General features: G+C 38.5%; 1 protein-coding gene across 3 annotated transcripts in view; it reads right to left on the bottom strand.

Annotated features, from left to right (window-relative positions):
* Positions 1-25,269, bottom strand: part of CNTN3 (contactin 3) — a 352,529-nt gene that overhangs the window by 93,034 nt on the left and 234,226 nt on the right. For all 3 annotated transcript variants that reach the window (XM_040492151.1, XM_040492152.1, XM_040492153.1), the window contains exons 6-11: positions 14,782-14,985; positions 13,225-13,327; positions 12,050-12,234; positions 8,307-8,443; positions 7,213-7,342; positions 3,625-3,775 (exon numbers count right to left, since the gene is read on the bottom strand). In XM_040492151.1, coding sequence (XP_040348085.1) covers positions 3,625-3,775; positions 7,213-7,342; positions 8,307-8,443; positions 12,050-12,234; positions 13,225-13,327; positions 14,782-14,985 — 910 coding nt within the window. The remainder of the gene's footprint in view (positions 1-3,624; positions 3,776-7,212; positions 7,343-8,306; positions 8,444-12,049; positions 12,235-13,224; positions 13,328-14,781; positions 14,986-25,269) is intronic.

Genomic DNA, 25,269 nt, shown 5'->3' with positions numbered 1-25,269 from the left:
AAAAAACGTAATCCCAAATTCTCATTGGATACAGGCCTGCCAAAAGAAAAAAAAAAATCCATATTCCCCAATCTCCCTTGCATTTCAGTTTGGTCAGCTAACTAATTTCTGCCCAATAAGGCCTAAAGGAAATAACCGTATGGAACTTCTGAGACGTTCCTAAGAAGAGGAAGAAGTGTACCCTGATTTCTACCTGCCTCCTTCCTGTCACTGGGAGATGACATTGAGGAGCTAAAGCCATGGCAACCATCTTGGTTCAGGATGTGAAGACAGTAAAGCAAGATAAAAGAGGTCTGTGTTTTGGACAACTGTGGATTCCAGATAGTCCCAACTGCCTACATTGAGAGACATCAACCAGCCAACGAATCACCCAACCAAAAGGCTTCTGTCTTTCTTAGTCACTGTTACTTTCAACATCTTATTTGTAAAATATCCTTATTCTTACCAATTAGTATATCTGCAAATATCAGACATTATGCTAAATGCTAGCTGTATAGTAACTATGCAACATAGGAATTATTATCTCTTTTGTGAGTGAGGAAATTAAGATTCAAAGGTGTTACATAATAGATCTAATGACACCAAGGTAGTAAGGAGCTGAGTCAGAAGTCCCAGATCAGATTCTGGAATTTATACTCTCTTTTCCTGTATTCCCCCATTACTCTATAATGTGGGAGTAAATCCCTCTTTGTGTGCCTCTTGCTAAAACTCTTAATCTTCTTATCCTCTTCTGAAATTAAGATTAAAAATCTCTGCCTACTATAGGCACTACTTCGAGGACAAGTGGGTTTATTATTGTGTAAAACATTGAAATCCTTGGGACTTAACTACTATTTAATTTACGTACACAGTTAAAACTATTTAAAACTTTTTTAACACGAAAAGTCAGCAGTTACATGAGAAGACTTAACTTCCAGTACAGACACAATTAACTAATTTGTGCCACAAGCCTTTACTTGTTTCAACTGGTTTACAAAATTAAACTCCAAATCACTAATTAACTTCCTATTCCAGAAATCTATTCTGTGAGGCCCAGCATTTAGCTGGATTGTGTTTAATCACTCAGTTCACAATTTTGCCTTGTCATCCTGCTGTGGCTCCTTTTTAATGGAAGTGTCTCCCATTAAATACTGGAGGAATTGCAGATTGTATTATCATACCAACTCACAAAAATACCTTGGTGTCTTGGTAATATAAAAGCAGTTCAACTTGGTTGTCAGCAATAAGACTTTGTAATTAAAAAAAAAAAAATTGGGGCGCCTGGGTGGCGCAGTCGGTTGGGCGTCCGACTTCGGCCAGGTCGCGATCTCGCGGTCCGGGAGTTCGGGCCCCGCGTCGGGCTCTGGGCTGATGGCTCGGAGCCTGGAGCCTGTTTCCGATTCTGTGTCTCCCTCTCTCTCTGCCCCTTCCCCGTTCATGCTCTGTCTCTCTCTGTCCCAGGGATGAATAAACGTTGAAAAAAAAAAAATTAATCTATATTTTTTTGACCTAATGTTTTATTGCTTGTTTTCCCTCATCTCCAAAAGAGTAATCTGGATTCCATGACTTCAAAGGCTGAGATGGCCTCTAAAATTCTGGGCTCCTTATACAAAATGTGACATTGAAAATACTTAGTGGTTATATCTAGAGTCAGGGATTAAAATCGGCTTATGTGACTTTAGGCAAATTGTATTATCTAAGTTTTATTTTCCCCATTAGTAAAATGGAGATGATAATATGATCTATACATCACAGAGTTGCAGAGATGTTTAAAAAAGATAATGCACACAGAGCTCTATATTAGTTTCCTCTTGCCTTTTTTTTTTTAATTTATTAATTTACTTTTGAGAGAGAGAGCCAGCATGAGCAGGGGAGGAACACAGAGACAGGGAGAGACAGAGAATTCCAAGCAGGCTCCACACTGACTGTGCACAGCCTGATGTGGGGCTCAAACCCATGAACTGCAAAATCATGACTTAAGCCAAAACCAAGACTTGGATGCTTAACTGACTGAGCCACCCAGGTGCCTTAATTTCCTCTTGCTTCTGTAATAAATTACTACAAATTTAGTAATTTGGCTTAAACAGCACAAATTTATTACAATATAGTTTTGGAAGTCAGAGGTACAGTATGGGTCTTGCTGGGCCAAAATCAAGGTATTATCAGGGCTGCGTTCCTTGGGAAGGTTGAGAATTACTAAACGCTCCTTCATGTTGTTGACAGAATTCAGTTTGTTGTGGCTATGGGACTAAGGTCCCTGTTTTCTTACTGGCTGTCAACTGAGGGCTGTTCCCATCTTAGAGAGTACGGCAAATTTATTTGCTCATGGCTCCCTTCCACCATCTTCCAAACCAAAAATACCAACTGAAGTCCCTCTGAAGTGTGAAATCTCTCCTGCCTTTGATTATCATATGTTTCTGACAAACTCTTTTGCCTTCCTCTTCCTCTTACAAGTATTCAGGTGATTACTTTGAACCTACACACATAACCCAGGATAAACTTCAAATTTTAAAGTCATCTGCTTACCAACCTTCATTCTATCTTCAACTTTAATTACCTTTGGTCATCTATGTAACACAATCAAAGGTTTACAGGAAAAGGACACGGACATCTTTGGGGTCAATATTCTACCTATCACAAGCTCTGAGCATAATACCTGGCATGCAGTTAAGTACTCAATAAATAATAATAATCATAGCCAATACTTACACTTACTCACTGACAGGTAATGACCTAAGTGCTGTATAGATATTTATGTATTTCATCTAGCTAACAAGCCTCATAACATACTAATTATCATCTTCATTAAAAATGAGAAAATGAGACACCAAATGGAAAGCTTTACACTGAGGAAGTAAAAGGCTGAATGAAGATTTGAACCTGGGCAGTCAGTCTGCTCTATAAGTGATACCTTTAAGTCTCATTCTTCCTCTTCATTATTACAATAGTCAGGAAACCAAGCAAGCCTTTGTCTAAACTAAAACCAGGAATGAGAAGTTATTTCAATACAGGGAAATGGCAATATTGGTATTTATTTGGCATATGCTCTCATTATGTCTTCTCTACTTTGTCCTGGGACGTTGGCTCATCTGAGTCTAGGACAGACCTTTCATCACTCTACTTTTGAGTCTTACCAGGTGACTGAGGAGAAAATCCTTGATAAAATAAGGTATTCTATGTAGGAAGAAGCTAGATGATATATCCAACCCTTTTCCGATTTCAAAAATTAATTACTATCTTCATGAAAGTATTACAGACTCGGGGCGCCTGGGTGGCTCGGTCGGTTAAGCGTCCGACTTCGCTCAGGTCATGATCTCGCGGTCCGTGAGTTCAAGCTCCGCGTCGGGCTCTGTGCTGACAGTTCAGAGCCTGGAGCCTGTTTAAGATTCTGTGTCTCTCTCTCTCTGACCCTCCCCCGTTCATGCTCTGTCTCTCTCTGTCTCAAAAATAAATAAACGTTAAAAAAAAATTTAAAAATAAAAAAAAAGAAAGTATTACAGACTCAAAGTTACCACTGTCTTGGTTCTTCAACACCTCATATTCTACTGAAATGCTGCTGCTTCTCATTTCATACTAAGAATCCACTTTGACATCACTATGGAAAGTAAGAAGAGTACATCACCATTATTTCGGACAATAAAATACCTTTCATTCTCCTGCACGATCACATCTCCTCTCTTCCATGAACAGAGTGCTTTGGGAGAGGCTCTAGGTTTACAATCCAAGCTGACCATGCTGCCCACTTGCACTTGAAGCAACTTCTTCATTGGAGTCTTTGAAAAATCGGGAGCAGAAGCTGAAAGGGAAGAAAGAGAGAATGAAAATTTACTTTTAATTTAACATTTTAAAATACCTGTAGGTTCAAAGGTTGACTTCATAATGACTTTTATTTATTTTTTAATTTAAATTTTAGTTGGGTTAACATACAGCCTAATATTGGTTACAACTACTTAAAATTTTTCTTTAAGGTGGATTTATTTTTTAGAGAGAGACAGAGTGTGAGCAGGGGAGGGTCAAAGAGAGAGAGAGAGAGAGAGAGAGAGAGAGAGAGAATCCAAAGCAGGCTCCAGGGTCTGAGCTGTCAGCACAGAGCCAGGCACGGGGCTGGAACTCCCGAATTGCAAGGTCATGGCCTGAGGCGAAGTCAGATGCTCAACCAACTGAGTCACCCAGGCGCATGGGTTATAACTACATTCAAAGTTTCCTGGCACACAGATGTCAGTACTTGATTTACTTAATTGAGTGGGCACCACTCACAGGATTTCAAAGCTCAAAAAGTAATTCCTATCATTGTATGTTCCTAGAAGTTCTAAATCTTGGGATAATTTTTTATGTAGAAATTTCTAAACTTCACCATTAAGTTTTAAAATAGCTCAATCATGAGCGTATCAAAATGAAAAACATTTATCACAGAAAGTTAGTTCCATGCAGACAACAATAGGCTCATTGTCCCTTGTGATCTCCAAGACCCAGCATGTGGCACAGTGCCTGGCACTTAGGGGCTCAGTAAATGTTTTTAGAAGGAAGGCTGAGTATACTGAATTATTATCGTCTTGCATAAAACTGATCAACATCCATTATAAAATTTTCATATGCTTATGTTTAACTTCTGAGTTGGAGAAACCTATAATCTGCATTATTATATTAATGTTCGAGTATCACATTAAATATAACATGTAGAGAACATTATGTCTGCTGATAACGAACAGAATGTTGATCCTGAAATAACACCTGAACATTCAAGATACACGATAATGTATCTTTGAATGAAATGATAGGTTAATCAGAAAATCAGTCTTTTATTGCAAATGTAGAAAAAGTTAACTAAACATAGTGCATTTCTCCTAATGTCTAATACTCTGCCTTATAGCAAACCCGAGTGAATATAATTTATTTTTCTCATAAGTGGAGATCATATAGTGAATTATATTGTGTGATTCTATATAAGAGTGTGGATAAAGAAGATACGTTACCAAGGGGTTGTTGGCCTTAAAAATTAAGATCTTAAAAGGACACTTTTGACTAAAAGTATTTTTCCCATACAAAAGCCTCATATAGCATTTTGGGTAGGAAATCATCCATTTTAAGATGAATAAACTATCACTCATAAGGCTAATTTAATACAAGAGATAGTAGTGCTTCAACTTAAGACTGTGTACAGGGGCGCCCGGGTGGCGCAGTCGGTTAAGCGTCCGACTTCAGCCAGGTCACGATCTCGCGGTCCGTGAGTTCGAGCCCTGCATCAGGCTCTGGGCTGATGGCTCAGAGCCTGGAGCCTGTTTCTGATTCTGTGTCTCCCTCTCTCTCTGCCCCTCCCCTGTTCATGCTCTGTCTCTCTCTGTCCCAAAAATAAATAAACATTAAAAAAAAAAAAAGACTGTGTACAAATTCTACTTTCTTTTTGTTATAATACCCCACCTTCCCTGTCATGGATAACAGTAGCCAGATTTTCAGCTGATGATCTGCCCTTCCCAGACTTCAGGCCTCCTACGCAGAGAATGGATTTCTAACCACCAGGCATAAAGGATGAGAGAACTGCTTCCAGTAATGTCAGTACGGCACCTGACATTTTGGGCTGAATAATTATTTGTTGTGAGAGGCTGTCATGTGCGCTGTAGGATATTTACATTGTAGGATTATTTGTGGGTAGGCTTTCTGGCCTATACTCACAAGATGCCCGTAACACACACTGGTTCCCTTTTCCCCTATGTATCACCAACACTGTGACAACCAAAAATGTCTCCTGACATTTCCAAAGATTTCCTGGGGGCAAAATCATCCCCAGCTAAGGACTGCTGAGTTAGCAGGTGCTTACAACCTTTGGGCCATATTGGATCGGACCAGCCATGGGTATGTGGCCCAAATCAGGTACACAAGGCCAATGACATGCGGGACTGTGACTTCTATATGAGCAATTCAGAAAGCCATGTATTTTCCACTGTATTGACTGTGCTCCTGGAAACTGAATGTGTTGGGGAACACCATATAGAGCCTGATGATGGTGATGATGCTTGAGTCCTGCCAGGATCAAATTCTGTTCAGATCCAAATCTATATTTTAATTACATGTAGCGATAAATCTCCCTTCTACTTCCTCTCTTATTTATGTCATAACTATGCTATGCCCTGACAATTTTTTGGTTGATTTTCAGGCATTTGCAACTTACAAAGTGTTTTTCTGGATAACTGCCCTAAACACAATGTAACATATAACATTTTCTGTCTTTTCATATACTTAAAGTGCAAGAAGAAAATAATTCAGAATCTCAAATGGTTGAGCCTTTTATTTTTTATTTTTTAAAAAAAATTTTTTTTTCAACATTTATTTATTTTTGGGACAGAGAGAGACAGAGCATGAACGGGGGAGGGGCAGAGAGAGAGGGAGACACAGAATCGGAAACAGGCTCCAGGCTCTGAGCCATCAGCCCAGAGCCTGACTCGGGGCTCGAACTCCCGGACCGCGAGATCGTGACCTGGCTGAAGTCGGACGCTTAACCTACTGTGCCACCCAGGCGCCCCTCAAATGGTTGAGCCTTTTATTTTTTTTTTATTTTTTTAAAAAAATTTTTTTTTCAACGTTTATTTATTTTTGGGACAGAGAGAGACAGAGCATGAACAGGGGAGGGACAGAGAGAGAGGGAGACACAGAATCGGAAACAGGCTCCAGGCTCTGAGCCATCAGCCCAGAGCCCGACGCGGGGCTCGAACTCACAGACTGTGAGATCGTGACCTGGCTGAAGTCGGACGCTTAACCGACTGCGCCACCCAGGCGCCCCTGGTTGAGCCTTTTAAATGAAAACTTCAGTATGCCCAGTGTTTGAAGCTTCTAGCAGGGTTATTCAAACCAAAGGCAACTCCTTTTGGAACAATATATGATTGTTTTGAATTCCAGTATTTACTTTTCTGGCCCAGTAACAACAACAACAACAACAACAACAAAACCCACCAAATTTACTTATTCTCTTAAAAGGCATTGCTCCATTTAAAATATTAGAGTTGCATAAGGATGTCTTAGGTTGACACTGTTCCTTACTGTTGTCCTACTTCAACCTTTGAGGCTTAGTCCACCTACAACTGTGGCTTTCCTTTAGAAATCATTAAAATATATTCTCTGGTTAAAACCCCTGAATGATATTATAACAATAGGAATGTAATATGAGAAGTAAATACTTCTTGTTCTAGCAAAAAGGGAGGATTTAAGAAAAAAAACATGACAAGAGAAGCTTAGTCTTACCTATAACCTTAAGTTCAGCACTGGAATAGATGAGCCCATGTTTGTTTTCTGCTATGCACTGGAACATGCCAGAATCAGTCACATTTAGGTTTGATATTGTAAGGGCACCATTTTCTATCTGTATTCTCTCCTAGGTGATAACAAAAATGTCTTGCATATAAATGTATACACCGTTTGAAAAGAAAAATGAAAACCACTATTATTTCAGTCGTACACAAACCTCCTTCATTTTTCCTCAGAGGATTGTGCAATCTGACTTGAAATTCTAACTTTTCCTTATTTAAAAATTTGTGACTGATTTAACATAACAGCCACACATTAGTAATACTAATAAACACCTTTCAGTCCAAATGTCTATTGGTAAAATAAATAACAAAGAAAGAGGTATAATATCGCAGCCATTTTATTTTTCCCCGTGGCTAAAGTTGCAGACTTTAAAAAATGTATTGTATTTCCATGCCGTCAACTGGAAAGGTTTTCACCATTTTTTTAATCACACAAATCAAACACATTATAAATTCTGTGCATTAAAAAGAGTTCTGGGAAACACATTTATTAAGGGTTTTTAGGTAGTATGACAGGTTATATATAGAAATTGGAAGGAATATAATTGACATAGTACACAATTTTTTAAAAGAACAAAAATTACATGGCTTAAGAAAGAAAGTGATTGAGAAAATAAGTATGCATGTAAGAAGGTAACCACATAACAATTATTCTCCAGAGGCCATACCAGGTTGTCAGACAGGGAAAAGCAAATTATATTCCACATTTGATCAAAGTAAGGCCTTCCCTAATTTCAAAAGCAAAAAACAAAAACCAAAAAACAAAACAAAACAAAAGAAACAAACAAAAAAACTATACCATAGTTAGACTAAATTCACAAAATCACCTTTTCCCAATGACATTCAATGTTGAAAATATTTTCTTCTTGGCAGATTGGGTACTTGATTTTATATTTTATCCCCTTTGACACTTCTTAAGGTGCGAATGAATGCTTGCAAACTCAAGTCTACTTTGGCACTAGGTACGAGGAAGGCATTTATTTAATGTCAAATGAAGAGAGTGAGGATTAACCGGGCTCATTACCTTACCTCGAGCACAAGGGCTTCTCCATTTTTCAACCATCGGTAGGAAGGTTTGGGCTTACCACTTGCCCGGCATTCCCAAAAAAGATTGTCCTCCACTGCTAGTTCTACATCTCTTATGAGCTGAACCCAATGAGGCTTTGCTGCAATGAAAGAAAAAAAAAATCAGACCACCCAGCAAGTAAAAAATAAATGCTTTACACAAATGGATATAAACACTGTGAGCAATGGATTAATGTGAGCATAGTGGCTAAAATTACATTTAATTCCCTATTTACTAAGTGGATATGGGAAATGTTTCTAGATTTGAGGATGGATGATGCAATCTGTCACTTCCTAAGCCAAACTCATTATGTTTTCTCTGTTTTCAAAATTCTGGGCACCGTATTCTATTTCCTCAGATGGGTTATTAGCAGTAGATAGTAATGCAGGTACACAAAACATACTCCTTTCCAAGTGCATTTGTGAATCATGAGGTCACAATTGATGACAACTTAATACATGAATGACAGCAGATACTAGTCTTAATTATACACTAAGAATTAACATCCGTAGAAGAGAAACTTCTATAGCTGAAGAAAAAAATACGTTCTTCAAATTAGAAATAACTTTTAATTAAATACAAACCGATGAACATCTTATGAACCTCTGTGTGAATTAAAATGAAAGCAGGGAAAGATGGATAAATTGGTTCAATTTGAATCATATGACTTATTATGAAAAAGAAGGAGCTTGTGCAACCTTAAATTATGTATGCAAATCAGCAGCACCAAATGGATTTATCATTTTCTGTTACATTTTAGAAGATATTTGGAAAATTCTCTCTACAGATGAAAGCAACATACCAGTTAAAACTAAAGCCTCTCAATATACACAATCTATTCAGCCAAGTCTCAGTTTGCATCTTAGACCCAAAACTGGGAGGTGAGATGTCTTACTGGTTTCACATTGCATTATGTATGTGATGTCTACAATGTGATTCACATGTGCATTCTCCATATGGAGAAACAGTGTATCTATTTCTATTTCATTGTAACCATGGGAAGATTTGTCTTTGCATTTCTATCTCATAAAATTGTTTTTTTTTAATCAAAGAAATTGAAATGAAAATACACCTATTTAACTCTTAGAGAAAACATACTGGTCTGCATTTTACCTTATTATTATTAGTATTAGTATTAAATAAATGACTTTCCCAGTCTGAAGTGTAGTTCAGTGCAAAATCACTTCACTCTATTTATACTAAAGCATATTTTTCTTCTTTCAGGAATTACAAGCATTTTTTGGGAAAAGACCACAAAGAGACTCACACATGAGCCCTTGACTGAGATTCAAGTTTCTAGCAAAAAAATTGCACTGGCTTCTCAATACTACTATTCTTCTTCTCCAAATGGAAGGATAATTTGCTGGACTGAAGCCAATTCTGAGATTACAACTGCCATGTTAATGGTGATTTCCCCCCTTATTCTATCATATTAAGTCCAAATATTCTATCCGGCCATTTTTTACGTGAAATATTAGAGTGGATAACCAGAGAACTTCATGGCACGGATTGAATACACTACTCTTAAGCCAGAAGTATAGAGTAACTTTCATCAAACACCCCATCTCATTAATTTCTGATATATTTCTCAGGAATATATCATATTACCTACCCAATGGACTAGAGCAGGATTCTACCTTCTCTAGTCAGTAGAGTGGATGATGTCGGTTGTCTGGTGTGCATCTATTTCCTCCTTTCTTTATTTATAAAATAACCCCATTTCTCACTGAACTATCCTCTCTTCCATTGCCTCACACTGTCCATAAAATTCAGGAATATCTGACAATATTCCCTGTTCCAAACAGAGGCCCTTAAGTTGTTTTAAGCCAATCCTCCTTGCTAAGGATTGGTTGAGGAATGAACTTTTGGGCAATGAGATTTGAAACCAGATTTGCACAATGTTCTGGAGACAGTAAGGATGAACAAGATTGATCCTGTGGTTACTGCGGGCAGACATTGTGTGACTATACTGGAGAGCAACATGCAGAGAAAGGGAAAAGACAGATAAGAGCAGAAACAAATCATAGAGAAACTGAGCAAGGGCCTGATTATATGGTACATGAACACTAGGTTAGCTTTGGATTTCTTGCCCCATGAGGCATATAATTGTTTATTTAGGTAGGGCTGCTGTTCCAGATAGCTCAAACATTGCTGCTGAAACATTACAACAGTTGGAATATTCGAGTTTTCTTTTTTTTTAAATGTTTATTTATTTATTGTGTATGTGTGTGTGAGAGAGAGAGAGAGGAAGGGCAGAGAGAGAGAGGGGGAGAGAGTGAATCCCAAGCAGGTTCCCTGCTGTCAGCACAGAGCCCCTTGTGGGACTCAAACTCATGAACCAGGAGATCACGACCTAAGCTGAAACCAAGAGTCCTATGCTCAACTGACTGAGCCACGCAGGTGTTCTGATTTTGTGTTTTCTTGTAATGGTCACCTCTTACCCTGGGTCAGGTAATGGTTTTTTAGAAAGGAGTAAGTAAGCTTCTTCTTTGAAGCTCTCTTCTATGAGAAAAAAGGACTTGCTGTGAGTGATCTGTACAGCCCCATGGCTTAAGTGTTCATCAACCCACCTTTACATCATCCCACCAGCATGTAGACCTTGACACCTGGGTAACATTAACTTGGTCCTGTGTATTCTAATCTAATCACATAGCAAGAGTTACAACTCAGAATGACTCAGAATATTAAACCAGGCCTCCATGTTGTTTCTGACAGATCCCAAAATGTTAAAATAGTTGAACAGGTGTCAGTCTACTCAGAGATAATGCAAATTTTTCTGAGGGAGGTCAGAAAAAGCCCTCTAATTTTAATATTTGTCTTTGCAAACATTTTCCTCCCTGAAACATTTACGTGTATAGCCTGTTTCCATTGCCACTGTCTAAGATAAAAAGAATACAATGCAATTTGCCTTTCACACAAGTGGTCAATTCCCACTAGTTTTACCATGTTTCTGATGATTAAATTCAAGTATATATTCATTGAGCATACATCTTTACATAAATTACATAAACTACAGGACATTTTATAAAATCATATATTTATACTTTCTAAATCATGCTTTCATCAAAAAAACCTAATGTATTTTGTAATAAAAAAGATTTGAAAACAAATTTTGGAAAAAAAAGATAATTTAATTTTCCTACCAACAGACTCTAAATTAAGGTAATGCTATAATCCTTTCCTTACCCCAACCAAACAGTATATCAAATAAATGTCATTATGAATTAAAGGCGGCAAACAGCACAGTTACATTATTGGAAGGGATAGGAAAACACTGAAGAACTCAAGAGTCTGAGTTCATGTGGTTTGTCAAATGCAGTAATTGCAAGTTTTCACCATCAACAGTTTCTTTCTCCTTAGTGAAGATCAGAAAGAAAGATACAAAATCACATTTTCTAGGGGAGAGGACACAGAGGAAATCGCTCCTTGATATGATTCAATGCATAAAACATTACTCATAGAAAAAAAGGATAATATTTCACTACTGTAGGAATCATTTTAAAATGCAAAAAGAAGACATCACGCTTCTGACTTCACGGCAAAATGTTACTGTTTTTAATTCCTCCTATGACAAATATTTATCGCCATTTAACAAAATGCAGGACAGAACAAGTGGACATTGGGATTCTGCCATAATTTCCCACCGCCCAACAACATTTGACAGAACAAAAGCTAAAAATCCAATTAGCCCAAAGTAGAAGCTCACCATAGTAAGTGAGACGCCCTCTGGCGACATTTCTTCCTCGTGAATTCTCAGCAACGCATTCATAGGAACCGGTATCTTCCTGTTGGAAGTTGGGGATTTCAAGCACACCATTGAATTTCCTCAGTTTAATTTTACTGGAAAAGGGCAGTCCATCACTTCTCCTCCAATTAATCTGAGGTACAGGACTAAGAAGAAAATTGTCCAGTTATTTGCTATTTTATTCTTATTTAAAGAAAATTTTTTTAAGGTTTGTTATTGAGAGACAGAGAGAGCTAAAGCATGAGCAGGGGAGGGGCAGAGAGAGGAGACACAGAATCCCAAGGAGGCTCCAGGCTCTGAGCTGTCAGCACAGAGCCCGACGCAGGGCTCCAACTCACAAACCGTGAGATCATGACCTGAGCGGAAGTCAGACGCTTAACCGACTGAGACACCCAGGCGCCCCATTATTTGCTACTTTAAACAGATGTCTGGATGCATGTTAGGCTTGACAAAATAAAGCTTTTGTTAGGATGGAGCAAAAAGGCACCCGTTTTCAAATGCAGAACATCTCCAATTGTTAATCACATATACCTGATACAAGGCTTAACCTCAGTTGCTATTTTAATAAAATAAATTCTGCATTTTCTTGAGTTAAATCATGATTTAGAGAAAAAGCTGAAGACATATCCATTGTATTAAAATACAACAAATTGGGGCGCCTGGGTGGCGCAGTCGGTTAAGCGTCCGACTTCAGCCAGGTCACGATCTCGCGGTCCGTGAGTTCGAGCCCCGCGTCGGGCTCTGGGCTGATGGCTCAGAGCCTGGAGCCTGTTTCTGATTCTGTGTCTCCCTCTCTCTCTGCCCCTCGCCCGTTCATGCTCTGTCTCTCTCTGTCCCAAAAATAAATAAACGTTGAAAAAAAAAATTAAAATACAACAAATGAACAAGCAAAAGAAAAATAACACCAATCTAGTTCACGAAATTAGGCAGGCATAGTCATTGTCTGCAAATTGCCTTTATGGTTTCAGCCTAAATTATATATGTGCATTCTCCTTATATTTTATTTTTCCTTTGCTTCTAAATGAAAGAAAATTTTAGAAAATAAATAAGGAAAAGAAGAGTCTGTCAAAAACTATCTTGATCTCTTTCAGAAAACTAATACTTCAGCACCCTGTAGTAAATGTTATAAAACTTACTTTCCAAGAGCAAAACATTCCAATTTCACAGTTGCACCTTTAGCCACTGGAAGAGTTTCTGGAAACTGCACTTCTATTTTTGGTTCATATTCACCCATCACACCTGTAAATCCACCATATAAAGTTAATAGTTTCAATGTTTCCTGTGGAACTGTCCCATTTTTCTTAAATAAAACTTTCTTTTTATCCATTTTGAACCAGTTTCTCTAATGATTTAAATTACTCACTAGCCATTCATTAGGAACTTTTAAAAGCAGAGCTAAGTGGGCCAAACACACAACATTATTAAACATCAGGGACCTTGGATTCCATGATTCATAAATTACCATTTACAGAGTGGTTCCGAGAAAGCCATTATGCTTTTTACCTTGTATAAAATGGGAGGCTTTTTTATTCTGTATTTAATCTGGACATTTCTGGTCAAACTGAAATATACAATGTATTATGACTTCTTGAAATATCCTAAGGAGCAAAAATTATGGGAGGGAATTTACTTAATGGTACCCTGGTAGCAAAGAAACCAATCTTAAACTTCTTAAATGGCACCCTGGAGACAAGAAACAGTAACTTCATAAATGAGAAAGGTCAAATTCAATTAAACTGACTGGAAAGAAATGTTTAGGTAATATGTGGTCATGACATTGTGCTGTATCAGATATGGTTTTGTGTAAGTGGGGCAGTTACACAGGGTTACAAATCTGATTCCTCTAAATCTCATGTGTTCCCTTGAAACAGCCATGAAGGGGTAGAGAAAACACATTTATTTTCTTTTCAGCTTTACTAAGGTATGATTAGCAAACAGAGATTATATATATTTAGGCTGCATGTACAACCTGATATTTTTTACTATGTACAATGTGATGATTTAATATACATATACATTGTTAAATGATTATCTCAAATCAAGTTAACACATCTAGCACCTCACACAGATACCATTTTTAATTTCTTAATATTCTGTGGTGACAACACCTCAGGTCTACTCTTGTAGCAGATTTCAAGAATACAATACAGTATTATTAACTATCATCACTATGCTGCTGGTGGCAGGGAAATGGGGAGAGGTTCATCAAAGAGAATGGACTTTTAGTTACAAAATGAATATGTTTTGGGAATCTAGTGCATATTTTTTTTAAAAAAATTAAGAGATGCTTTATATACTATAAAAATACATCCAGAGCTTAAAGAAGCTCATGGTGGCCAAAATCAGGACAGGTGACTTCATGACAATGTAACCTGAACCTAGGCTGGGAAAAACCTCAAGCTTAGTTGAATGTTCTCCCGTCACCATCTTGAAATTCCTAATAATTTCTGAACACTGGGTCCATCATATTTATTTTGCACTGGTCCTCGAAAACAATAAAGCTGGTCCTGGGTAAGGATTAGGTACAGGGACCTATGGTCAATGAAATGATCTTTCTTCATCACTGTACTCATATTTTTTCTTCAGCGCAAAGTGAAATAATTCTTCATGGTATACTTTTCACTTTTTCCCATTTTTTTTTGCTTGGATTCACAATATTTACATTTAGAATTGCACCTTGAAATATTTCCTACCGTCAGAACGTAGCACCAAAGGAGTTGGGGAGCCCAGCACTCTGGTGTTCGTCACCGTACTGGTCACCACACACGTGTAATTACCCACATCGGATGGCTCGACCTTGGCAATATACAGGTGGCCTGTTTCTTGAGAGACAAATCTCCGACTATCTTCTTCAACAAATGATGGATATTCATTGAAGATCCAAGCATATGATAGTTCTTATAAAATTTTGGAGAAAAGAAATCCCATCATTAAGGCAAGTTTTCCACAGTATACTAAAAATACGTACACAAAACCACCTCTATGACAAGGTAATGGTGAGTGGTTCTATCGCAGGTCATGAAGAGAGACATTTCTGTGAACTGATTCTGCAGTCAGTCTGCATTACAGTGGAGGACAGTGCTGATTAGCATCCTTGCAGGAGCAATATTACTACCATCATCATTATCGCTACTCCAGACACCTCCTGACAAGTTTCTCTGGTTTCAGTCCTTCTCCTTTTTAATTTGTATCTCCACACCGCATATTCTATGATCTTTCAAATTTACCAACCTCATCATGTCAGTTTGTGATATAACACTTACCTGCAATTCCCTGGAGCTCCTGGGAACAATGCCACATTTCTTAACCTGAATAAGAGACTCCGCATGGTTAAGCCCCTGCTTCAGGTCTGAGCCCTGGGTCTTGGCACCTGCTGTTCTGAGAACCTGCAGTATCCTTGTTCTCTGTCCACTCCTTTGCCTCCTCCCCCCTTTTAACACTAAACCCCATTCTCCCACAACAACTTCCACATGGTTTTCAAAGGTTGGTGCCAAACATAAGGAACCACCTCTACAGAGAAGCCTTCCTTCATCCTTGTCTCATGGTAGGTTCTCCTTGATAGAGCAACGCTAAGTTTCTATCAGTTAAAACACTTACTGCTGTATATGTAATGGTCTATTTACGTAACCACCCTCCCACCACTGGGTAAACACTGATGTCAACTCTTACTCTGACTGCCCTCCCCCGCCCAATTACCAAATGAAACATCCAGAGACACTTAATAGTCCTCAATAAACAGTTATTGAGTTAATTAAGGATACAATTATGCTCCTATCTCCTCTGTAAAGTCTAATATGAGAGTTTTCTTGACTTTTAGGGTCAAGGTAAACCAACTTTCTCCCAAGAAACTAATGTTTTTTACTCTGTGATAATGAGGGTAAATATGATGCTGCATTGTTCTAGATGCCCATATTTTTCACAGGCAAGTTGTTACTTAAGCACAGTTACGGCAGTTGACTTCTTTGATTCCTTCTTTCCATGGTCCTATCATTTTTTATGATTTTATCAACATTATTGCAGTGGTTCATTATTGTAATGTTTTTTCAAAAGAATTTTCTGAAAACATGTAATCAAAATCAAGTTAGTGAATAACAAGTTCAAAATACATTCAAGGCATAATTCCGGGATGAAGGATCTTTGCATTTTGTAGAAAGGGACACTAAGTCCGTTTACAAATAACAATGAGATAATGTAAAAGGGCTGGGTGAGAGTTACTCTGGGTTTCAGAGGAAGAAGAGGTGACAGTCTCTCACGACTGAAGAAGAGGTCTTCAAGGACACAACAATATTCTGACAGCAGGGATAAAAGCACTCCAAATGAAGTGAGGAGCATGTGAAAAGCAAGTCGGGGAGAGATCATGGTAAATACCTGGTGGAAATGAGACACAAGTGACTCTCTTCTGCCTTCAATGGAAATGCAAATATTTCATGATTCCAAAGGTTAGCAAGTCAATGGCATATCATGCACATGTTAAGAAACACTGATTTTTAACCTTGAATCGATCTTCACATCATGCTATATCATTTCAGTAGAGTGTTTCATAAAATTCCAATCAGTCATGTGATAGGTTGTGAACCTTAGGTTGTTTGTCAGACTTTGAAAAAAAAAAAATGGGTCTCAAACATCCACTCCACAGTTGGCCTCATGCCTACATCGATAGTGCTTTTTCTCTTACAATAGTACTAAATAGGGGCGCTGGGTGGCTCAGTCTGTTGAGCTTCCGGCTTGGGCTCAGGTCATGATCTCACGGTTCATGAGATGGAGCCCCACATGGGGCTCTGTGCTGACAGCTCAGAGCCTGGAGCCTGCTTCAGATTCTGTGTCCCTCTTTCTCTCTGCCCCACCCCTGCTTGTGCTCTGTGTCTGTCTTTCAAAAATGAATAAACATAAAAAAATTAAAAAACAACAACAATAGTACTAAATAAACCATAGAGCTGGAGAATGCTGGTCAGGTTGGCTGAATCAGTTCTGCAATTGCTGAAATTGACTGCTGTGGAAGCCTTACTTCTTTAGGCTCTTCCTACTACTCTAAGCATCTACCACCCCATAATCCTTTAACCCCTGTAACATCACCTCATTTAAAGAAGACAAAGCCATCTCCTCTGCTTTTCAAAGTGTCCTACTCATGAAATTCATAGAATTGTCCCTCTGCCTTTTATTTCTTATTTAAATATGTCCCTTGTATCCAGGGAGTGCGAAACTTCCACTGCTCCCCAACGTAATAGACCTCAGCTTGGTATTAAGGACAAGAAGTCAACCTTGTTAAACCAGTTTCTACTAAAGTAAGAATGGTTGGTGGAAATAACTCAGATTTAGAGTTGGAAAACCGAAAATCATGTAAATTCATATAAGAAATATTATGTAGCAAGGAGAATATGATCAGTAACCAGATGCAAAATTTGGAACAACTCTAACATATGTAATTTTGACTGAAATGTTACAAGGCTACACTTGTATTATTTCTTTTAATCCCAAATCAATATCATTGACTTCAATACTGTACTATTAATATACTGTATACAGATATTGTGGTGTGATCTAGCAACAAATGACAGAAGAGAAGAAAGTCAAAATCAAAATCATTTGAAGGCTGTTCCCAAAATGAGCAAGGAGAGTTGAGGGGTGGATTGTGGTGAACATGGAGGTTTCCCACTTAGGTTTCACCTCAGGAGAACTTACTGCAGGAAACACAATTAACTGGTGGTAACCACCCACCGGCACAAGAGTGCGGGGGCTACTTCCAACTAACTGATAAACTCCATTGTGCTGATGCTTGCCCATTCCGCCCCCACCCCCCCACTCCCCGCCCTGGTACCAAATGTCCCCAAAGGCAACTCTGGCTGGAGATGCCCCATCAGATAATGGCCACACTGTTCTCAGAGCTGTGAGGCAGTCTGGCTTTCTTCCTATGTGACTTGTCTTTTCCTCTCTTTGCTCACAGATATTGGACTTGACTCTCCCTTCCACCAATTTCTGCTCCCTCCCTGTTTATCCTCCACAGGCATTTCCTCCAGATTTTTTTTTAATAACAAGTTTGATCCTCTAATCCCACCTTGGGGTTTGCTTCTCAGAAGACTTAAATGTACATGGTGTTGCCGAAACGGAGTAACAGACTCTCCTCTGTATTACCAATTGCCCCTTCCCTTAGACCTGAAGGAAATAGCCTCTTTAACTGACTTTCCTTTTCAATAACTGTCTAAGACCTTCAGGCTCTTCAAATTTACAAACTGACCTAACTGATTCTTAGTAACTACCCTCCAGACAAGCCCAGATAAATCAGCATCCCAGAGGAGAACACTGTAAGCCCATCCTGAGACCTCACCAAATAGAGAAGAAACTGTAGAACCTTCATCTCCTGAGCAGAAATCTTAAACTATCATTCTTAATTTGAGAATCCCATGGAGAAAAGCTGCTGTTTTGTAGAAATAAGTACTCCTGTATTCTCCTTTGAGAATTTGTATCATCAGGCAAATGTGAGGGTCTATCTTCGACTGGCATACTAGTAGCTCTTGAGCTACAAATGCTTTATATTTGTAAACCATCGCCAAACGGACATCATGTATGTGATCTTCACATGGTCACATGGACAATATGCGCTCTGTATATTATACACTATAGAAAAATATTTTAATTTAATTTTATTGTTGAATTTTTTTTTTTTTGTTTATTCATTTTTGAGAGAGAGGGGACAGGGGCAGGGAGAGAGGGAGACACGGAAACCTAAGCAGGCTCCATGCTCTGAGCTGTCAGCAGAGAACTCGACGTGGGGGCTCAAACCCACAAACCAGGAGCTCATGACCTGAGCCGAAGTTGGACACAACCAACTGAGCCATCCAGTGGCCCCTAGAAAGCCATTTTAAATACTTGTCAACAATATTTCCTCCTTCTTCACATCCTAAAGTCACAGTACGTATACTTTCCAATTAAAAGTGCAATAAGATAGTCTACATATTGGAATACAAGGTAACCAGAATAAATTAATGGTCTTCCTCCACTATTTCTCCCAGATACATACTCAGAAAATCAAGAATAAAAACGATCTTTGGTGAACAGCACAAAAATGTAACTGTAAGGATGTGAGCTGGGATAAACAGGAGAAACGGGAAAGTGGGAAGAAGAGCCACTCAAGTTATGGAAGAGGCTGTACTGGAAATCACTTGTGAGACTCAGGCAGGTAACCTAGAAGTGAACGGCCAAAGGGTGGATGAGACCTTTAAAGATACGCTTACCAGAGGGTTTGGGACTAACAATGGCAAGATGGGCAGAATAATGCCGCCCAGAATATGTTAACACCTGAATCCCTGAAATCTTGAACATGTTACTTGACATGGTTAGAGGAACAGTATAGGTGTGACTAAATTAAGGACACTGAGATGAGAATGTTATCTTGGATTATCAGGGGTGGGGAGAATGTAATCACTAGAGTCCTTGTCAGAGGGAAGCAGCAGGGTCAGAGAAGAGGAACTATGACCTCAGAAGCAGGGGTCTTACCCAGAGAGAGCTATTTGAGGATGCTGCTATGCTCTTGATCTGAAGATGGAAGAAGTAGCCACGAGTCAAGGAAAACAGGTGGCTTCCAGAAGCTGGAAAAGGCAAGGCAATGGATTCTCCCCCCGGAACCTTCAGAGCCTTCAGCAGCCCTGTCGACATCTGGCACCTGATTGTAGCTCAGTGACACCTGTATTGGACTTGTGACTTACAGAACTGTAAGACAGTAAATCTGTGGTGTTTTAAGTCACCGCATTTGTGGTAATTCATCACACAAGCAACAGGAAACTAACAGAAATAACGATCATAGCTAACAAAGAGGTGTTTATTAAGTCCAGGTGCAGTGCTATGTGATAGACACAAAACTTCCAAAGAAAAACAAATGATCAGAGACAAAAAAGTGGAGAAATCCTGGCCTGAGAAGGCCTAAGGAAGAATCGTATGTTATACAAAATGATTGTAAGACCAATACAATGGCAGGGGTGGGGTGTTCCAAAAGAGAGAGCAAACCACAACCACCCCAAAACAAATGAATTCGTGTTCGGTTGTTTTATATAAAGATTCAGACCCTTAACAACTCATGGAAAGAAATCAAATCTGGGCTTCATATGGAATACAGTGTCATGACAGGCACGGCAGAACTTTGGAGGACCTACCCACCTTTCTTTATAGACTTACTTATTGAGATGGAATGATACATAACTTTTATCTCCTAGCGAGAAGATCTGCACAATTTCATTTATTGCCTGCATAACTGTGTTAAAATATATGGCATCACTCTGATGAAAACATTAGAGAATTATGTGATTTACTGCATTCTGAATAAAGTAAAAAAAAATACCTGCTGTAATACTATGAGAGTTTACTTATCATAAAAATCTGCATTTGCAATAAAGATTAATTGTACACTGCAAAGTAAAATATATATCAAATCAGCATTCTTCGGGGATTTTTCAACATCATTTTATGTATGATGATAAATACAAAGCTACACTAAAAATGATAATTTTATATACTCAAATGAACTAGACTTTACAAAACCTTTCACAACTTGTGTTGTAAATCACAAAACACATTATGCCCAAACTACTTGGCCTCTGGGCTTCCTATTAACAACGCTACGTTAATATTAGTTATGTGAACTATTTTTTAGAAGAGAGAAAAGAGATTTTGCCAATCAGAGCCATAAATTAAGATAATGAAGTCCTGAAACTGCTTTCTAAAAAAGTAGTATGTGATGAATGACATCGCTCCTCCAGCCATATTCTTTCCCAGGTCACTTAAGTGTAAGGCCAGTCAATTTAGCAGGAAATATGTCACTCTAGTGTTTACCTGGAGATACATTAATACACATACTACTGACATTTAAGGGTTTATTTCTAGTTCCATTATGAAATTCTATTATGAGGGAGATTTAATCCTTTGTATGGGGATTTTCAAGAAGAAGTTGTCAAACAAAATTGCAGTTGAACAAAATTGTAAAAGTAACTTTGGCTATTTTCTCTGGTGCCAACTGGGAAGTTTGACCTACTTAAAATAAGGCATATTAAAAAAAAGGTTGTGGGAACTTGATGGCTGTTAGTCAAGATTTTTATCACTGATTCATACAACTGGGAAGGAAATTTTGCTATGGAGCTTAGAGATATCACCCACTGATAGAGGGTCTGAGAGAGTACATATTCAAAGATCTAAAGCCATGTAGAAAAATGAAGATAATATAAGGTTCAAAGAAGAAAACGTCAATAGTAAGGACTGAAAAAAATTTGTACCCTTAAAGCAGAAGGTATCTATGGACATTTCCAACATTTCAGTGTGTTGTCTTTCAAAAGCTGTTTTGTAAGTTGTTGTTTGAGGGTATACTTCCTTGCTTAGCTGGTAAATGTCTGCCTCATCCATTCTGATTTAGGGTGCTAATAAATGTGACTTGTGAGGGTCCTCAGATAAAGAGAACAATGATCAGGGAAGGAAACAAAAACTAAAAATGACATTCCTTTATCCTTTCATACTTCTGGGCTGAATCTCGGCCAGGAGTCAGCAAAGTATAGCTAGGGGGTCAAATCTAACCTGCTGCCTGCTTTGTCAACTAAATATTTTGGAACAGACTTGCACCCATCCAATTCTTATCATCTGTGGCTGCTTTTATGCTTACAGAAGCAAAGCTGAGTAGCTGCAACAGAGACTATACAGCTCATAAAGAGTAAAATACTTATCTGACTCAACTTTTAAGAAAAAGTTTTGCTGACCTGTTCTAGGTCAGTGTTAGCCTGAGACCAAGTTATGAGTTTGGTGATCTTTACCTGACTTTCTTTACTTTTACTCCTCTTTTCCTTATGAGGCTGTCATATGTCCTAAGTACACGAAGCTTCAAAAGCGTAGGCTAGTCTCCTAAATCTTCTATGCCTGTCTCTCTTGCTTTAGCCTGCTGCCTTTTGGGAGCATGCATGAGTCATTTCCATTGCAGAAATGGAAATAATGCAGTTTCCTGATGTGCTCTGTGACCACCATTTTGTGGACCACCATTTTCCTTAAGAAACAGAAATATTTTCAGCAGGCACTTGCATCTTCCATCATATCGAGACTCCACAAGGCTCTGTCTTCATTTTTCAAAGGTGTTCATTTATTTTTCAGAGAGAGAAAGAGAGCGTGAGAGGGGGAGAAGCAGAGGGAGGGAGACAGAGGACTTGAAGCGGGCTCTGTGCTGACAGCAGAGAGCTCAGTGCGGGGCTTGAACTCACAAACAGTGAGATCATGACCTGAGCAGAAGTCGGATGCTTAACGGACTGTGCCACCCAGGTGCCCTTCTGTCTTCATTTTTAATGCTTCCACCAGGGTAGCTCTTCTAACACGTGCCTCTGTCTCTTTCCCGGTACTATGGTTGCGAAAGCTGATGTGGTGTTAAAGTGAAGTTCTTTCCTCCATATCTGTTGATGCAGAAATGGAGAGAGCCCTCGAGAGGCCATTCCTTATTTTTGCTTGGATGCATACATTCTTCCTTTTTCTCATGAAGAACTTTTTAAAATTTCCCCAAAGAACCAACACTCTCCCAACCTTAATTCAAGTTGTTTCAGTGGACTGACCCTACCCTTGTCTCCTTGTTCCAAGGATATCTCAGGATGAGGACGTGCAAGGTGGGGGCCAAATTTAGTGACACTCAAACTCTAATGTCCAGCAATGATTTAGGGGAACAAAGGAGCGAAAACACTGGCAAGACATTTACTGACCTTCTTCCTTTGGCCAAAGTGCTAAGGAAGCATGGCATTGTTAAAGAAAGGACTTTAAATTTTCCTAAGAAAATTTCCTGACCTAATCAGGATGGGTCAGTTACGGTAATGTTTCATGACGACAGGACAATCCTCTCATGTCACAGACACATCTACAGTCACTGCAACCCCTTGGTTGTATGTGGACTTTCTGCTAGAGTGATGGACCTTGAGCAGAAATCCCCCAAATGACAGAGTCAGATCCTAAGATAAGAGAGACTCTGGGAATATAATGCATTTCTTTTCTGATACCTTGTTCCTATTATAAAAAAATACGCTTTTCAAAGGAGTTCAAGACTCAGAAAATGTTAGAAAGCAAAATTAAGATTAGCTCAAAACTCAAATGCTGCGGATGACTACAAGTTTCATTGCCAAGACCTGCCTGTGCAGCTAAAAAGAAAATGCTTTGTAATTGCACATTTTGCACAATGCCACGCTTGATGCAATGTGTATGCATTAAATATATGCCAAGTTCCTCTCGCCAGGTTTGTACCTTCCTCATCACTTACACTGAATAATGGACAATTTTTATGACTTCAGTGACAGTAAATAACATTTTCCTTTTAAGTGCAGTCCAGGAGATGCTAAAGAATCCTATAGCTCATGGGAGTGCTAATTGGAGCCAATTATAATTTGATTGACCTGCCTTGCTATTAAAATGATATGCAAAATTTACACTGCCCTTGCAAAATGGTAATTTCCTAGTACAAGCTAACTACAGGAAGCCCACCCTTTAAGGAATCCAAAGGTGGTGCTTTTGGGTTACAATTCCCACATCAACTCTCAGAAGCTAATTCCAGAGAGAGGCCTCACTGGGTTGCAAATGATACAAAAGAACTCTATGGATGAGGAAAAGGTGCAATAAAAATAACTGAAATAATTAAGGACTAGTGAATAAAGTAGCAGCATCACAGTAACTGTCCATTCCTCATTAGGTCTCATTTTCTTTTATTCTTTCTTTAAGGAATGTCATGGGACTTGATATTTCTCTTCTTGCCATGCTGGTGATTTCTTTTTTATAGCAGAATAAAATGTCCACTTTCACTAGTAAATAGAATGTGGTTATTAGCGGAAGATGAAGTCATCCTGCCAAACCACAGGGGGCTTCTTACCGGGGACAATAAATGAGTCCTTGGGAAGCTGGAGAAATTAATCTCTCTCTCTCTCTCTCTCTGTGTCTCTCTCTGTCTCTCTGTCTCTCTCTGTCTCTCTCTGTCTCTCTCTGTCTCTCTCTCTCTCTCTCTCTCTCTCTCACACACACACACACACACACACACACACAGTACCACTACTTGCCATCAGTAGCACATCGAACTGCTCATCCAAATAGTTTAATACTATTAAAAAAACTTGTCTTAAAACGGATCTTTACTCTCTCTGATTTGTAACGTTTCAGAATAATAGATTTTAAATAGCAGTAGCTTTGTTATAAACTTCTGAAATAGTACAAAGTCACATGATTTTTAAAAATGACTATTTAAATGTTTAATTATGCCAGGATATGTGATTATGCCTGGATATCCAAAATAAACTTGACAACAAAAAACAATGCCCCCCTCCCCCCACCATCAATGATCAAAAGTAATTCCCAGCCTTCACATCTGTAGGGCTCTATAAATGCCAATTCCTTTGGGCTCTAAAGGATGTGCCCAGATTTCAGCATCAGTTTCAAGTCAAATATAAATAACAGTTTGCCGGCTTTGAAAAAAATAATAGGAGTTTGGAAAGTAGCATTTGTACTACCTCATGTTCCCTCACTTGTTACACTAACTTATAAATACACGTTTACACATGCATTTCTTCTCTGCCTCCATAGTGTTTCTAGTCCTTGCCTACGTGGCTATGCACATATATCCAGGGAAAAATCTATCACGTTATCAACTCTGTAAGAATGTCTTTTAAAGCCTGAAAAAATTGTTACAGCTTTCGCTATGATTTAATAATTTACTGATGTCAGAAAGAAATAAACATAAAGAAATAAAAGGTTATTGCTCAAATGCTTTAGTTAAAATTCTCATTTGTGTATTAATGTTTGACTTTTTTAGAAATCACCTCTCTGATCTTTCTCTGTAAACATTTACTATGTTGACAAATTGGCTTATTTATCAAATCCTGAATATCGTTATCTTATACTCGATCCCTTTTTATTAACTGTTTTCTCTTTACAGTAAACCCAAGTCAGTGCAAAGAATAATTTCTGGTCAATGAAAGATCAATACTTAAAGAAGTATATGAATGTCTCTAATTTAGGGACTCTTTCACAACTTACACTATCCAGGTACAGGGAACAGTAAGGGGTAAAAGTTAGAAAGAAAATAATATATTGCTTTCATTCTACCCATACTCTATCATTATGAGCTCCTCAAAATGATGGCTGTTTAATATGTGAGACTGTCTATGTTAGATAAAGAACTTTTTTTTTTTTTTTTTTTT

The sequence above is a fragment of the Herpailurus yagouaroundi genome, unplaced genomic scaffold (assembly GCF_014898765.1).
Source record: "Herpailurus yagouaroundi ecotype Mexico unplaced genomic scaffold, PumYag 183, whole genome shotgun sequence".
NCBI lineage: Eukaryota > Metazoa > Chordata > Mammalia > Carnivora > Felidae > Herpailurus > Herpailurus yagouaroundi.
Note: the sequence above shows the minus strand (reverse complement) of the source record. Positions and strands in the feature narration are given on the sequence as shown.